Source organism: Somniosus microcephalus, chromosome 17 (genome assembly GCF_052327205.1).
Source record: "Somniosus microcephalus isolate GS21.2 chromosome 17, FLI_Smic_1.0, whole genome shotgun sequence".
Lineage (NCBI taxonomy): Eukaryota > Metazoa > Chordata > Chondrichthyes > Squaliformes > Somniosidae > Somniosus > Somniosus microcephalus.
The window spans coordinates 84,886,441-84,900,839 of record NC_141003.1 but is presented as its reverse complement, the minus strand read 5'-3'; the positions used below and the strand labels follow the sequence as shown (position 1 = coordinate 84,900,839).

General features: G+C 44.9%; 1 protein-coding gene across 1 annotated transcript in view; it reads right to left on the bottom strand.

Annotated features, from left to right (window-relative positions):
• Nucleotides 1-3,385, bottom strand: part of camk1da (calcium/calmodulin-dependent protein kinase 1Da) — a 694,020-nt gene extending 690,635 nt beyond the window's left edge. The window contains exon 1 of the mRNA XM_086010788.1: nucleotides 2,831-3,385. Coding sequence (XP_085866914.1) covers nucleotides 2,831-2,916 — 86 coding nt within the window. The 5' untranslated portion in view covers nucleotides 2,917-3,385. The remainder of the gene's footprint in view (nucleotides 1-2,830) is intronic.
• Between the last annotated feature and the right edge of the window lie 11,014 nt (nucleotides 3,386-14,399).

The window sequence follows — 14,399 nt, the reverse complement described above, 5'->3', positions numbered from 1 at the left end:
CATCACCCCTGTGCTCGCTGACCTACACTGGCTCCCAGTTAAGCAACGCCTCGATTTCAAAATTCTCATCCTTGTTTTCAAATCCCTCCATTGCCTCGCCCCTCCCTCTCTCTGGAGTCTCCTCCAGCCCCACAACCCCCCGAGATATCTGCGCTCCTCTAATTCTGCCCTCTTGAGAATCCTTGATTATAATCGCTCAACCATTGGCGGCCGTGCCTTCTGTTGCCTAGGCCCTAAGCTCTGGAATTCCCTCCCTAAACCTCTCCGCCTCGCTACCTCTCTTTCCTCCTTTAAGACATTCCTTAAAACCTACCTCTTTGACCAAGTTTTTGGTCGCCTGCCCTAATTTATCCTTATGTGACTCGGTGTCAAATTTTTTGTCTTATAATACTCCTGTGCAGTGCCTTGGGATGTTTTACTACATTAAAGGCGCTATATAAATACAACTTGTTGTTGTTGATTTGCTAACACGCAATCAGATTCACAAAAAGGGAGAATGTTCAAAGCAAACGAGTCGCAACCAACGTTCCCACTAAGCTGCGGGGCCGCTGCCTGGAATTCCCGCACAGGCTGCTTACCGGCTTTTGAATGGGAGATTTTTTTTGCATGCGCGAAATTTTGAATGGGCCGCGCACCCCCAAAAAAAATTTAGGGGGAACATTGATCGCAACAGCAGTGGGAAAAAAAAACACCCACCCAAAGCCACACCACACACCAGTGAGACGAAACGCCGCAGATTAACCCTTTCAAGGACTGAATGTCTTTTGGAACATGCACGTTAGTTAAAAGATTTTGAAAGAAAATTGAAAGTAAAGAAAAAAAGGGGAAATTAAATTCACGATATGTAAATAGAATCTCCAGAGACATTCCACTGAGTAATCAGTCTAAACCATTGTCCCAATTATCAAATCAGAGTGTTTGTACCGAGTCGCTTTAAAAACATAATTATGGGTTTTGGCAGGAGCTATGTTAAGGGATGAAGCTTGCATGTTAACTAGGGAAATGGTTTTTTTTTAAACATAAGGTTTGATTTTAAAAAAGCAGTGAAAAACATGGAATTTCTCAGAAATTAAAGCTTACAAAATACAGGGAAATCTGTTTTATATCGTAGCTTTTCTGGGATTCCCTCAGGAGCAGGAGGAGGAAGAAGAGGGCAGTCTTCACCTTTCTCAGATGATGATAATCATATCCATCTCTAGGTATGACTATGGCCCTGACCACAGTTATCAACGTCCTTGTCTAAAGGCACCCATCTCTTCTTCTTAGGCAGTCCCTCGGAACCGAGGATGACTTGCTTCCACATTAAAAATGAGTTCTCAGGTGACTGATGAGTCCAATGCGGGACCTGCAGTCTCTGTCACAGGTGGGGCAGACGGTGGTTGAAGGGGCGGGTGGGTGGGGTGCTTGGGTTGACGTGCGCTCCTTGCGCTGCCTGCGCTTGGCTTCCGCTTGCTCCCGGCAAAGAGACTCGTGGCGTTCAGCGCCTTCCTGGATGCTTCTCCTCCACTTTGCGCGGTCTTGGGCCAGGGATTCCCAGGTGTCGGTGGGGATGTTGCACTTTTTCAAGGTAGTTTTGAGGGTGTCCTTGTAGCGTTTCCTCTGCCCACCTGGGGCTCTCTTGCAGTGTCAGATGCTCCTCCCTGTTGCAGCAGTGCTCTGGGTAGTTAGAGATTCGGATGACACCTCCAACTGAAAGCCCATCAGTGCAAGACCAGGTGAAGTGGACAGAATTTAAACCAAGTGTCAAGCCGCACAGATAAAGAACTGTACCCGTCTGAATTCGTGTTTCTCCACAGAGCCGATTCTCTGAAGCTTATTTCAGTCTCAAAATGTCACTTCTTGCAATACCCCCTCCCCAAGTACAACTTTGGAACTAAAAGAACTGTTATTGCAAGACACTTAAGCTGCTGATTTCCCCCAATCTCCAGTATATAAATGCATCATACTTCAGAATACGAATTGAGTAAGTAAATCAATAAGGAAAGTAAAATCAGAGCAGGTTATGGGTTTTTTGTGCGGTTGGGGCAGGTATAAAACGTACAACTCAATACAGCGGATACAGCTTCCCTGTGTTTGTTCAGTGTAGACACTGGTCTAACCAACACACACACGCAGTGGCATAACCTTAAGATTGCTACACCTGTTGTAGCCAACATTTAGATACAGTTTATTTCACCTCCCCATGCACATCGCCAGCCAGTTTCGTCTTTGCTTTCCACAAGGCTGCAAGACTTGAGATCATAAGGGGGGGGGAAACTACTGAAACTATCTCGAAACACCCCGTAGGACCAATATTAATCAACATCCTGCAGCGATAGCCACATCATAATGAAACTCTTGCACGTTCAGTAGCGAGCTTTAAAAAAAAAACCTCGTTACATCTACAATTCTCTAGAACAAGTTAGCAATATGTCCCAGTGAGTGCACTGGCTAGCTCGAGGATGCAAACCCTTATTTTTCCTGGAGCAATCCGAAAAGGTCATTGGAAATCGCAGTCACCATACAGAAAAATGGAAATCCGAACTTTATACATATATATATATATTTCAAATCATTATTTCTGACACACGTTCCTTGCAGGAGAGCTAGTGAGCAATAAGCCTGGTGCACATTGTTACATAGAGTGACACGTTCATGCAATGTAACACTGACAGCTGGACATTCGGCACATTGTCACCTCGCTGCAGAGAAGAGGAGGACACATTTTTTTTTAAATGTCCCGAATACATCATGCAAGAGCCGGGCTGATATGAAGAGGCCGTGCCAAGCTGATGAGTGAATTGCAGTTTTCTCCCTCAATTCTGCAGCTAATATACTCTGCGGTACTTACGTTCCCAGGATTTCCTTGAATTCGAAAACCTTCTTAATGTCATCCGCTTGCTTTTTCCAGGACATCTCCTCGTTCTCTCGCGCCATTGCGGCTCCCCCAAAACAAAACAAAAAATAATAATAATAATAAATAGAAACTAAGAAAAGATTCCAATCAGATGCAGGATTTTCTTTCCGCCTTCTTCAAGCCGCTACTTCCTGGTTTCCTGAAGCAGGGAGGTGGGTGGGGGGTGAACGCTGTCACGGTCTTGTTATTTATTTATTCTCCCTCCAGTCGCCGCCCCTCTCTCTCTCTTTCTCTTTCTCTCTTCAATGCAAAAACGGGTCCTGTATTCTCCAGGCGTCTGCTCACAGACTGCAAACTGCAACTAGGGTAAGCCACAACAAAGGCAAGGGGAGGGTAACAATGTTTGTGCATTCATCAGACCGCAAGTAACAGCCTTCCCCCAGAATTGCTCTGTATGTGTGTGTGTGTGCGAATCTTTCCAGCCGATTGTGGCCAAGCACTGCGACACCAGCGGCTGAGCAAGACTGCAGCCAGCACCGGAGGAGGCTGGAGCGCTGGGGAGGGACTGGCTACCCGGGTGGAGGGGAGGTTGAAGTAGTCTCCCACTTTTTGATAGCACAGACTGACTGACGCTAATTCGCATTGCGCCAAAAAACGAGTGAAGGGCTCACCAAATGCAACACACACACACAAAAAAAAAATGCATTAGTGACTTGATAGGCTGGGGAAGTGGCTGAAATATTTCCCCCTTTCCTATCCCCTGGTTGTCCTGGGGCCAATATTTATCCCTTCAATCAAACATCACTTTAAAAAAAAACCCAGATGAGCTGGTCATTATCACATTGCTGTTTGTGGGAGCTTGCTGTGCGCAAATTGGCTGCCACGTTTCCTACATTGCAACAGTGACTACACTTCAAAATAATATTTGATTGGCTGTAAAGCGCTTTGGGACGTCCGGTGGTCGTGAAAGCCTCCATATAAATGCAAGTCTTGTCCCATCTCCTCCCCACCCAAAACTACATTAATAGGGTGTCACTGTACATGCACCTATCTCATGACAAGGTTCTGACTTTCAAACTTTTTTTTTTAAACAGTACTTTTAAAAAAAAACCTCAAAACTCTTATTCAAATATATAGTGGTTTTTTTTTGCTCAGTTGCCGGAGTCAGCAAGAACTTTTAATTTTTTTTTTTCACTTCTAAAGCGATTTTATCTCTGTCTCTTCACCGCCCCCATTTCCGCCCTTTCGTAATCAATGTTTTTTTTCCCCCTAGCCCTTACTGGGTTCAATAGATTGAATGATCTGACCTTTATGAAACCACACAACAGGCAGAAGAACCGTACTAAGTAAAGAGGCAAGTTTCAAGTGCCCAAGCTCATTTTTTTTTTAAATTGCAGAAAGTCATGATAAAGGTCCAGAACTGAGGGTCACAGTCTCAGGATAAGGGGTCGGCCATTCAGGACTGAGATGAGGAGGAATTTCTTCACTCAGAGGGTTGTGAATCTTTGGAATTCTCTACCCCAGAGGGCTGTGGCTGCTGAGTCATTGAAACATAGAAACATAGAAAAATAGGAGCAGGAGTCGGCCATTCGGCCCTTCGAGCCTGCTCCGCCATTCAATATGCTCATGGCTGATCCTCTATCTCAATACCATATTCCCGGTCTCTCCCCATACCCCTTGATGCCTTTTGTGTCTAGAAATCTATCCATCTCCTTCTTAAATATATTCAGTGACTTGGCCTCCACAGCCTTCTGTGGTAGAGAATTCCACAGGTTCACCACCCTCTGAGTGAAGAACTTTCTCCACACCTCAGTCCTAAATGTCCTACCCTGTATCCTGAGACTGTGACCCCTCGTTCTAGACCCCCACCCCTAGCCAGGGGAAACATCCTCCCTGCATCCAGTCTGTCTAGCCCTGTCAGAATTTTATACGTTTCAGTGAGATCCCCTCTCAGTCATTGAGTATATTCAAGGCTGAGATCGATAGATTTTTGGACTCTAGGGGAATCGAGGAATATGGGGATCAGTCAGGAAAGTGGAGTTGAAGTTGAAGATCAGCCACGATCTCATTGAATGGCGGAGCAGGCTCGAGGGGCCGAATGGCCGACTCCTGCTCCTAATTCTTATGTTCTTATGTCCTTAAAAATGAAATGCATAATATTGAAGTGAGCAAGCGATTGAGCTTGGACAATGATAGAGGACACCAGTATAACATTCACAACCTCAGACATGGATAGCTATTAGTAATAAAAAATTCTCCCCACAGACATCCAGAACAGGTCGTGATTTTAAGTCTATTGACGCCTTTAAGTAGAGAAATTAATAACACTGCTTATTTTTCTTTCTAGAAAGGGAAGCAGAGATGAACTGTCGTTTATGGGCTCTAAATGGAGTGGGTTTGAGGAGCCAATGGTCCTCCCCAGCTGCAGATTTCACACTTATGAAAAAATGACTTGCATTTATATAACACCTTTCACGACCACCGGACGTCTAAAAGTGTTTGACAGCCAATGAAGTACTTTTTGAAGTGTAGTCACTGTTGTAATGTGGGAAACACAGCAGCCAATTATGCACACAGCAAGCTCCCACAAACAGCAATGTGATAATGACCAGATAATCTGTTTTAGTGATGTTGATTGAGGGACAAATATTGCCCAGGACACCGGGGATAACTCCCCTGCTCTTCTTCGAAATAGGGCCATGGGATCTTTTACATCCACCTGAGAGAGCAGACGGGGCCTCGGATTAACAGCTCATCCGAAAGACGGCACCTCTGACAGTGCAGCACTCCACTGGAGTGTCAGCCTAGCTTTATGTGCTCAAGTCCAAGGAGTGGGACTTCAGCCCACAACCTTCTGACTCAGAGGCGAGGGTGCTGCCCACTGAGCCACGGCTGACACTTTTATGTGATGGATAATTTTATGTCAGACGGCAGGAAGTATTTATTGACAAAGCCTGATCCAAGAAATAACAAATTGCTCTCATGGGAAAACAGGAGGGTGGGTATTCTGTAAACACGACATCAAATTGGTGAATAGACCTTAATCCGAAGCGATCGCAACAAGCTATACTAACATTGGGGCCAATTCTGGTGTATAGTTTGCAGTCTTTGCTGTGATACTGCTCAGCATGGCACTCTGAGCAGATGGCTGCAGCTCTCCATATGGTTCTGGATCTTAGCTGGGTCGTTATAAGGGAGAGCACAAGTGAAGGTTAGGTGTTTTCTGCAGGCTGGAAGTATTAAGGCAAGTTGGCCTAGAAATTCAGTTTGGGCCCGCCAGCTGGTTTGCGCCCAAAAGTTAGCGCTGGGCGGGGAGCCATTAGCGACCGTCAGATATTCGGCTTCTGCGCCCCAAGTCGGAACCGGGCGCTATTCCAGGGTGTGGCCGCCCCCGCTTGGGGCGCTGAAACTGAATTTCAGCGCTGTAGGCGCCGCTGCGCCACCCGATGCGGTGCGGCAGGCAGCGGTACTGCAGGCCTCCTCCTTCTCTTAAGGTGGAGGTGCCTGCAACGGGGAGATCGCCGCTGGATTGTGCCGGCAAATGAGCCCGGCACCACGGAGAAGTGCCGGGCTCGCGGAAAGCAGCCGGCAATGCCGCGGGGGGGGGGTGGTGGAGGAGGCTGGGGAAGGAGGTGCGGGCAGGCGGCCGCCGAAAAAGCGGCCGGCCGCACCTCCACCTTTATGCGCCCCACTAAGGCTGCAGTAAGGCCCTGGTCTCCGGATGTAAGTAGTGGCCGCCACGGAGGAGGCGGCGGCAACTGAATATGGGATTCGGGCCGGCATCGGGGCGGAACCGGGGCACTGTGCACACCGATGACGTCATCGCTGCCGGCGCAGCGCTACCGGCTACCGCCGCCATTACCGCAGCGCTGAATATCAGCGCGAACTCCTCTATTGGCGCAAAAGCCCTCTTTGGGTGATAACTGGGCGCAAAGCCAACCGAATTTCTAGGCCGTTATCTTTTAATACTCCTCCTAGTGGTCAATTACCAAGTGGTCGCGGAGCAAGTTGCTGTCTAGCCTCCCTTGCAGAAAAAATGGTTAGTACAGGAATCCTAAAAAAAAAGTATAGTTTGCTCACATTAAATCAAATCATATTTTATAAGGACAGGACCTTTAAACCAAGCACAGCATCCAACCTTTATTTTGTTGCATGCTTTCTAACATTGCTAAACAACAAAGAGCTTATTGTCTATACCACTGATTTGCTGCTTTTACAGAAAGAGGGTCAGGATCGTGGAATAATTATCCCCAGAACAGTGTGTTAGGCAATCTGCTTTCCCCTCTGGTTCACAACAACACGTTTCGAGTAAAGCCCGAGACTTCGGAGAGGAGTGTACGGAACAGACTTTATTGTCACGCAGCAAAGGTGATTGGTCTTTAACTACAAACAGAGAGTGAATACTCGGTTTCTGTATCTTTCGAGTGCACTCTGACAAACTGTTGAAAACCATGATCCTTTATACACCATATATTTTGATTACGACAAAGGAAAATGTCAAAATGATGGATCTATTTCCCAAATCCTCTGGAAACAGACTATTTGTGTAAACAGTTCACAATTGTTTACCTCAGAACCATTCCCCCAACACGAGACTTCCTGACGTAACATTTTCGAGCATCTTTGACCAGTTGTTATCTGTGTCTAATGGATCCCGACCCCCATGTTTATTACCCTAAAACTAATCATTAACCGTTCATGGGTGACGTCATCACTGACACTTAATCCCTTACACAAGCACTGTACATTTCAGAAACAAGCAATGTCTTCTCCCCAGATACTTCAGCGTCGTCCTGTTTATATCTTGGAAAGCCTGACAGTGCATTCCTATTACGACACTTCCAGGAAAACCTGTTACTTTAAGATACAAAGCAGTTCAACTGTTAAACTTTTAACTTTCACAATATAGGTGCTGAAATCCCCTGTAACAACAATGGAATTTGATTTGCTCAGTTAATGGCCTTGACTACCTAATACAAACGTCAGGTGATATGAACAAGGAAAGTGCGTTCTGCCCATTCAATTCACCCTACAAAAAGCTGAAAGGTATGATTAGACATGAGGTTTTTTTTAAAAAAACAATTCCACAGCCTGCATAACAATGTCTTCTCCATGTGGTTTCACTCCACATGCCTAAACTTAAATCAGGAAACTTCATACCAATGTAACAGTGGACAGTGTAGATGCTGAATTTGCAATATAACTGGGCCGATAAATGACATTAAACTGAGGTTTCCTTAGATTACAGTTATGTCTGCTTCTCTTATGCCGGCTTAATACAAAGAACAATTCTGACCACCGCACTTTAGGAAGGATGTCAAGGCCCTGGAGAGGGTGCAGAGGAGATTTACGAGAATGGTTCCAGGGATGAGAGACTTCAGTTATACGGAGAGACTGGAGAAGCTGGGGTTTTTCTCCTTAGAGCAGAGAAGGTTAAGAGGAGATTTGATAGAGGTATTCAAAATTATGACTGGTGTTGATGGAGTAAATCAGGAGAAACTGTTTCCAGTGACAGGAGGGTCGGTGACCAGAGGACACAGATTTAAGATGATTGGCAAAAGAACCACACAGATTCACACAGATACCCCACAGTGCAGATAGAGGCCATTTCGGCCCATTGAGCCTGCACCGACACAAATCCCACCCGATCCCGGTAACCCCTACACCAACACATATCCCACCCTATCCCCGTAACCCCACGTTTTTAATCCCCCTAACACTAAGGGTCAATTTATCATCGCCAATCAACCTAACCCGCACATCTTTGGACTGTGGGAGGAAACCGGAGCACCCGGAGAAAACCCACGCAAACACGGGGAGGATGAGGAGAATAGTTTTTTACGCAGCGAGTTGTTGTGATCTGGAATGTGCTGCCTGAAAGGGCGGGGGAAGCAGATTCAATAGTAACTTTCAAAAGGGAATTGGAGAAATAAAAGGGAATTTTTTTTAACAGGGCTATGGGGACAGAGCCGGGTGTGGGACTAATTGGAGAGCTTTTTTAAAGAGCTGCCACAGACATGATGGGCCGAACGGCCTCCTTCTGTGCTGTATCATTCTGTGATTCTATGAACTTCTCCACAGCCATCACACTAGTAACCTTGGATCATGAACCCCTTTTACCCCCTCCCTAATCAAATTGATGTAACTTCCTGGATCCATCTGTGTTGTCTCGAAACACACAAAATGGTGAAAACAATTCCATTTACAAATAAAATAAATTTAGTCCAAAGTTAATTTGATCTCAGATTTAAAATTAACAATTGATCTAGCATCAATTGCTGTTTGAGAAAGAGAGTTCCAAACTTCTACCACCCTTTGTGTGTAGAAGTGTTTCCTAATTTCACTCCTGAAAGGTCTGGCTCTAATTTTTAGACTGTGCCCCCTAGTCCTAGAATCCCCAACCTGCGGAAATAGTTTCTCTCTCTCTACCCTCTCTGTTCCCCTTAATATCTTGAAAATGTCGATCAGATCACCCCTTAACCTTCTAAAATCTAGGAGATGCAACCCTAGTTTGTGTAATCTCTCCTCGTAACTTAACCCTTGAAGTCCGGGTATCATTCTGGTAAACCTACGCTGCACTCCCTCCAAGGCCAATATATCCTTCCTAAGGTGTGGTGCCCAGAACTGCTCCCAGTGCTCCAGGTGTGGTCTAACCAGGGCTTTGTACAGCTGCAGTATAACTTCTACCCCTTGTATTCTAGTCCTCGAGATATAAAGGTCAGCATTCCAATAGCCTTTTTGATTATTTTCTGCACCTGTCCATGCCATTTTAACAATCTATGTACCTGGATTCCCGAGTCTCTTTGGACCTCCACAATTTCTAGCTTTTCACCATTTAAAAAGTAAAACTTACAGGGTTATGGACAAAAAGTGGGGCGTGTGGGGACTGAGCATGACTGCTCTTTCAAAGAGCCAGCACAGCACAATGGGCCGAATGGCCTCCTCCTGTGCTGTAAGTGTCTATGATTCTATGATGAAGAACTGGTATTTTAGGTCAGAGTGGGTCAGCCAAAGCATGTAAATAAAGAGCTTGCAATTCTACAGCACCTTTCACTACCTCAGGCCGTCACAAAAGCGCTTTACAACCAATGAAGTTTAGAAGAATGAGAGGGGATCTCATTGAAACGTGTAAAATTCTGACAGGGCCAGACAGACTGGATGCAGGGAGGATGTTTCCCCTGGCTAGGGGTGGGGGTCTAGAACGAGGGGTCACAGTCTCAGGATACAGGGTAGGACATTTAGGACTGAGATGAGGAGAAATTTCTTCACTCAGAGGGTGGTGAACCTGTGGAATTCTCTACCACAGAAGGCTGTGGAGGCCAAGTCACTGAATATATTTAAGAAGGAGATAGATAGATTTCTAGACACAAAAGGCATCAAGGGGTATGGGGAGAGAGCGGGAATATGGTATTGAGATAGAGGATCAGCCATGATCATATTGAATGGGGGAGCAAATATGCACGCAGTCGCAGTTAGTGTTATATTGTAGGAACGTGGGTTCCTAACTAAAAGACTGAGTTCTACTCAGGCGATCAAACAAAATGAACTTTAATGAAATGAACAGGCTTTAACAATAAACTGCAGGATAACATCGAATGTAGATCTGCTCTCTCTGGAGGCTCCACGAGGACTGCCCCTGCAGTCCTGTGTCTGACATCATGACGTCATCACGTTTTCCCGCCAGTGGGGGGTCACGTGATGAACGGCGTGACATCATCACGTTTTAACCGCGTTGTTAAAGCAACCATACTCTCTACAGTTAAACAACATAAATAAAGGTACAGACTCAGACTGTAGCTAACATGTTGTTAAAGGAATTATGTACAAACGATCTGAGTCCTTTGGTGGCTCTGCCACAATATCATTGTGATGTTTTAATGTTGCCTGCCTCGGTCCTTTTGAAACTGCTCCTAGTGGCTAGCGTAAATAAGCATTCTCTTTAAAGTGGTTTTAAAATGAAGGTTAAAAAACACATTTAGAAAAATGTGGATTCAGAGTGTTCTTGAGAAAATTGTCGCTTGCCACAGAGCCAATCAGTGGCAAGTATTTCAGCACTAGAGTCAGAAAAATGCGGTTAGCTCAGTCGGTTAACAATTGCAACAGATGTGGAGAGGCAGAGTGTTAACATTAAACCCGGGGAGATTTACAAAAGAGGATGACAGAGATCGTCTAGTGCAGTTAATAGAGAATATTGTGATAATGGTTAGCTCTTTAAGCAAAGAAACTATAAAAGCCAAGAGGCACTGCAGTCATTAGTTTAGTGTCACTCGAGAGCAAATATGTTATCAGCCTCAAGAAATATGCTGTCAACCCAGCAACAGCATATTTAGTTTTCCGAGTTCAGTGTGTAATGATTTATCACTTTCACCACACAGTCCTTTCCTTTAGTAATTAGATTATTTTTCTTTTAGTGTCAAAATCGGCTTTGAAAATATTTTATCATGGGGTTTTAAAAAGTTTCACTCTATTAAACTTACCTTACCAGTAAAAGAGTTTTTAAAAAAAAAGCATAAATGGCAAATTTCCTCTTTTCCCAAATAAAGATCAAATTTCCCTTATATTAGAGGAAAATCAAACCCAAATCAAGATAGAAGATGCACTTAAATCTGGTGCAAAAAGCTGCCGCTCAATCTAAATCCACTAACAAAATTAAACCAGCCAGAAGTGGTGCATCTCCAATAAGATGATGCTTTTCTACTTCCCAATCTGTTTAATTGTCACTTTAATTGTGTAAATGACAAATATTCTGTTCACCCAGCTGTGAAGTGAACAAAGTGTTTGCTTAATACATAATTACCCACGCTGCCCAAGAGTTGGGATAATGGGCGGGTACTCGCATTGCAAGAAGTAGCTAGTGGTATCCCCCAGAGGGATCTGTGCTGGGGCCTCAACTATTCACTATGGCCCGGATATTCCGATGCCTACGGGTGTGTACGAGCTGTGTACCCACCCGTAGGGACATCGGAAACGCCGGTTTCAGGCCCGCCAAGCGCATGCGCTGAAAACCGGCATTTCCGATCTGTCAAGAATCCTCTTGACAAATCGGGCGCCTGCCCTGGAGAAGGGCCTCTGCGGGGGGAGAGTTCCGCTTTCTGCAGAACCTCCGCCCGCTGAAAACACTTAGAAATCTTACGCCTGGTAAAAGCCTGCATAAGGCCTGCTTTAACCAGCATAAGAGTTTTGTTTTTTTAATTCACTAATTTATAATTTAAAAATACTTTTAAAAAAGGTAAAGTTTATTTTTAGCCCCCTAAAAAACTTTAATTATTTTTTTCAAAAAATTAAATTTTTGTTTAAAATATTTAATTTAATGTAATTTTAACTCATTTTAAAAACGTGATGGTTTTTTAAAAATGTATTTAATGTTTTAGTGTCTTTTTTCAGTGATCCCCATTCATATATTTGACGGCTCTATCTGTCAAGTGTATGAAGGGAGATTCCTTTCTTTCATTGGCTCCCCATGGCCCACGTGATCCCAGGGACGCTTGCGAACCGCCTGCACCCCTGGGATACGTGGGCCCTGCGCATTTCGACTGTGGAGAGGCCCAGGAGCGGAAGTGTCCGGACCTCGGGAGCCCTTGGGTAAGGGCCTGGATTTTTTTCCGATAGGATGCATCCACATGCAGGAAGCCTCCGATTGGAAATTACGGGCCAATATTTATTAATAACACAATAGAGAGCCATACGTCCAAGTTTGCCGATGAAACAAAGATTGGTGGTAGAGTAGGTAATGTAGAGAGGAGCATTAAATTACAAAGTGGCATCGATAGATTAAGTGAGTGGGCGAAACTGTGGCAGATGGAGTTCAACACTGGTATGTGTGAGGTCATATATTTTGGACCAAAAAAGGATCGATCCGAGTATTATTTAAGTGGTGAAAAGTTAGGAACAGCGGAGATCCAAAGAGATTTAGGGGTCCACGTACACAGGTCACTAAAATGTGGTAGTCAGGTACAAAAAATAATCAGAAAGGCGAATGGAACGTTAGCCTTTATAACTTGAGGGCTGGAATATAAAAGGGAGGAAGTTTTGCTACAGCTATACAAAGCCCTGGTTAGACCACATCGGGAGCACTGTGCACAGTTCTGGGCCCCGCACCTTAGAAAGGATCTATTGGCCTTGGAGGGAGTGCAGCGTAGGTTTACCAGAATGTTACCAGGGCTCCAAGGGTGAGATTATGAGGAGAGATTACATAAAGTAGGCTTGTATCCCCTGGAACATAGAAGGTTAAGAGGTGATTTGATTGAGGTTTTTAAGGTTGAAAGGGTAGTTAGAAAGAAACCTTTTCTGCTGCTGGTGAGGGGGGGGGGGGAGTCTAGGACAAGGGGAGATAACCTTAAAATCAGAGCCAGGCCATCCAGCAGAGAAGTTAGACAACACTTCTTCACGGAAAGGATGATAGAAGTGTGGAACTCTCTCCCACAAAAAGCAGTAGACGCTAGCTCAATTAATCATTTTAAATCTGAGATCGATAGACTTTTGCTAGAGAGACTTGCATTTCTATAGCGCCTTTCAAGACCATCAGATGTCCCAAAGCACTTTACAGCCAATTAAGTACTTTTTTTTTTGAAGTGCTGTAATGTGGGAAACGCGGCAGCTAATTTGCGCACAGCAAGCTCCCACAAACAGCAATGTGATAAATGACCAGAAAATCTGTTTTCGTGATGTTGGTTGAGGGATAAATATTGGCTAGACAAGGGTATAAAAGGATATGGAGTTAAGCTACAGATCAGCCAGGATCTAACTGAATGGCGGAACAGGCTCGAAGAGCTGAATTCCTTCCTCCTGTTCCTATGTCCCTCCCAAAAAAGGAGGTACCAAGTCTTCAGTGTTCTCAGTAAAGTCCATTCTCTCCTGAATAGGCTCTCTTATCAAGTTGCACTGCTCTTGTGTCTACATCGTAGCGTGGCTGTTTTAATATAGTGGCCAAAATTCAGATTTTCAGGTATTATTTAACACATTACAGCAAAATTACATCCATATTACGCTGTTATTTAGTAGAGAAGTTATGCTGAACCTTTATAAAGCGCTGGTTAGGCCATAACTGGACTATTGCGTCCAGTTCTGGTCACCACACTTTAGGAAGGATGTGAAGGCCCTTGCGAGGATGCAGAGGAGATTTACCAGAATGGTTCCGGGGATGGAGGATCTTAGCTACAAGGACAGATTGGAGAAGCTGGATTTGTTTTCATTAGAGCAAAGGAGGTTGAGGGGTGATTTGATAGAGGTGTACAAGATTATGACGGGTTTGGATAGGCTAGACGGGGAATGGCTGTTCCCACTAGTTGATGGTACAAGGACTAGGGGACACAGATTTAAGGTTTTGGGCAAGAGATACAGGGGGGACGTGAGGAAAAACTTTTTTACGCAGCCAGTGGTGAGGACCTGGAACTCGCTGCCGACGGAAGTGGTGGAAGCGGAGACACTCAATGTTTTCAAGGGGAGACTGGATAGGCACTTGAGGGAAATAAACTTGCAGGACTACGGGGATAGAGCGGGGGAATGGGACTGACTGGATTGCTCTACAGAGAGCTGGCACGGACTCGATGGGCAGAATGACCTC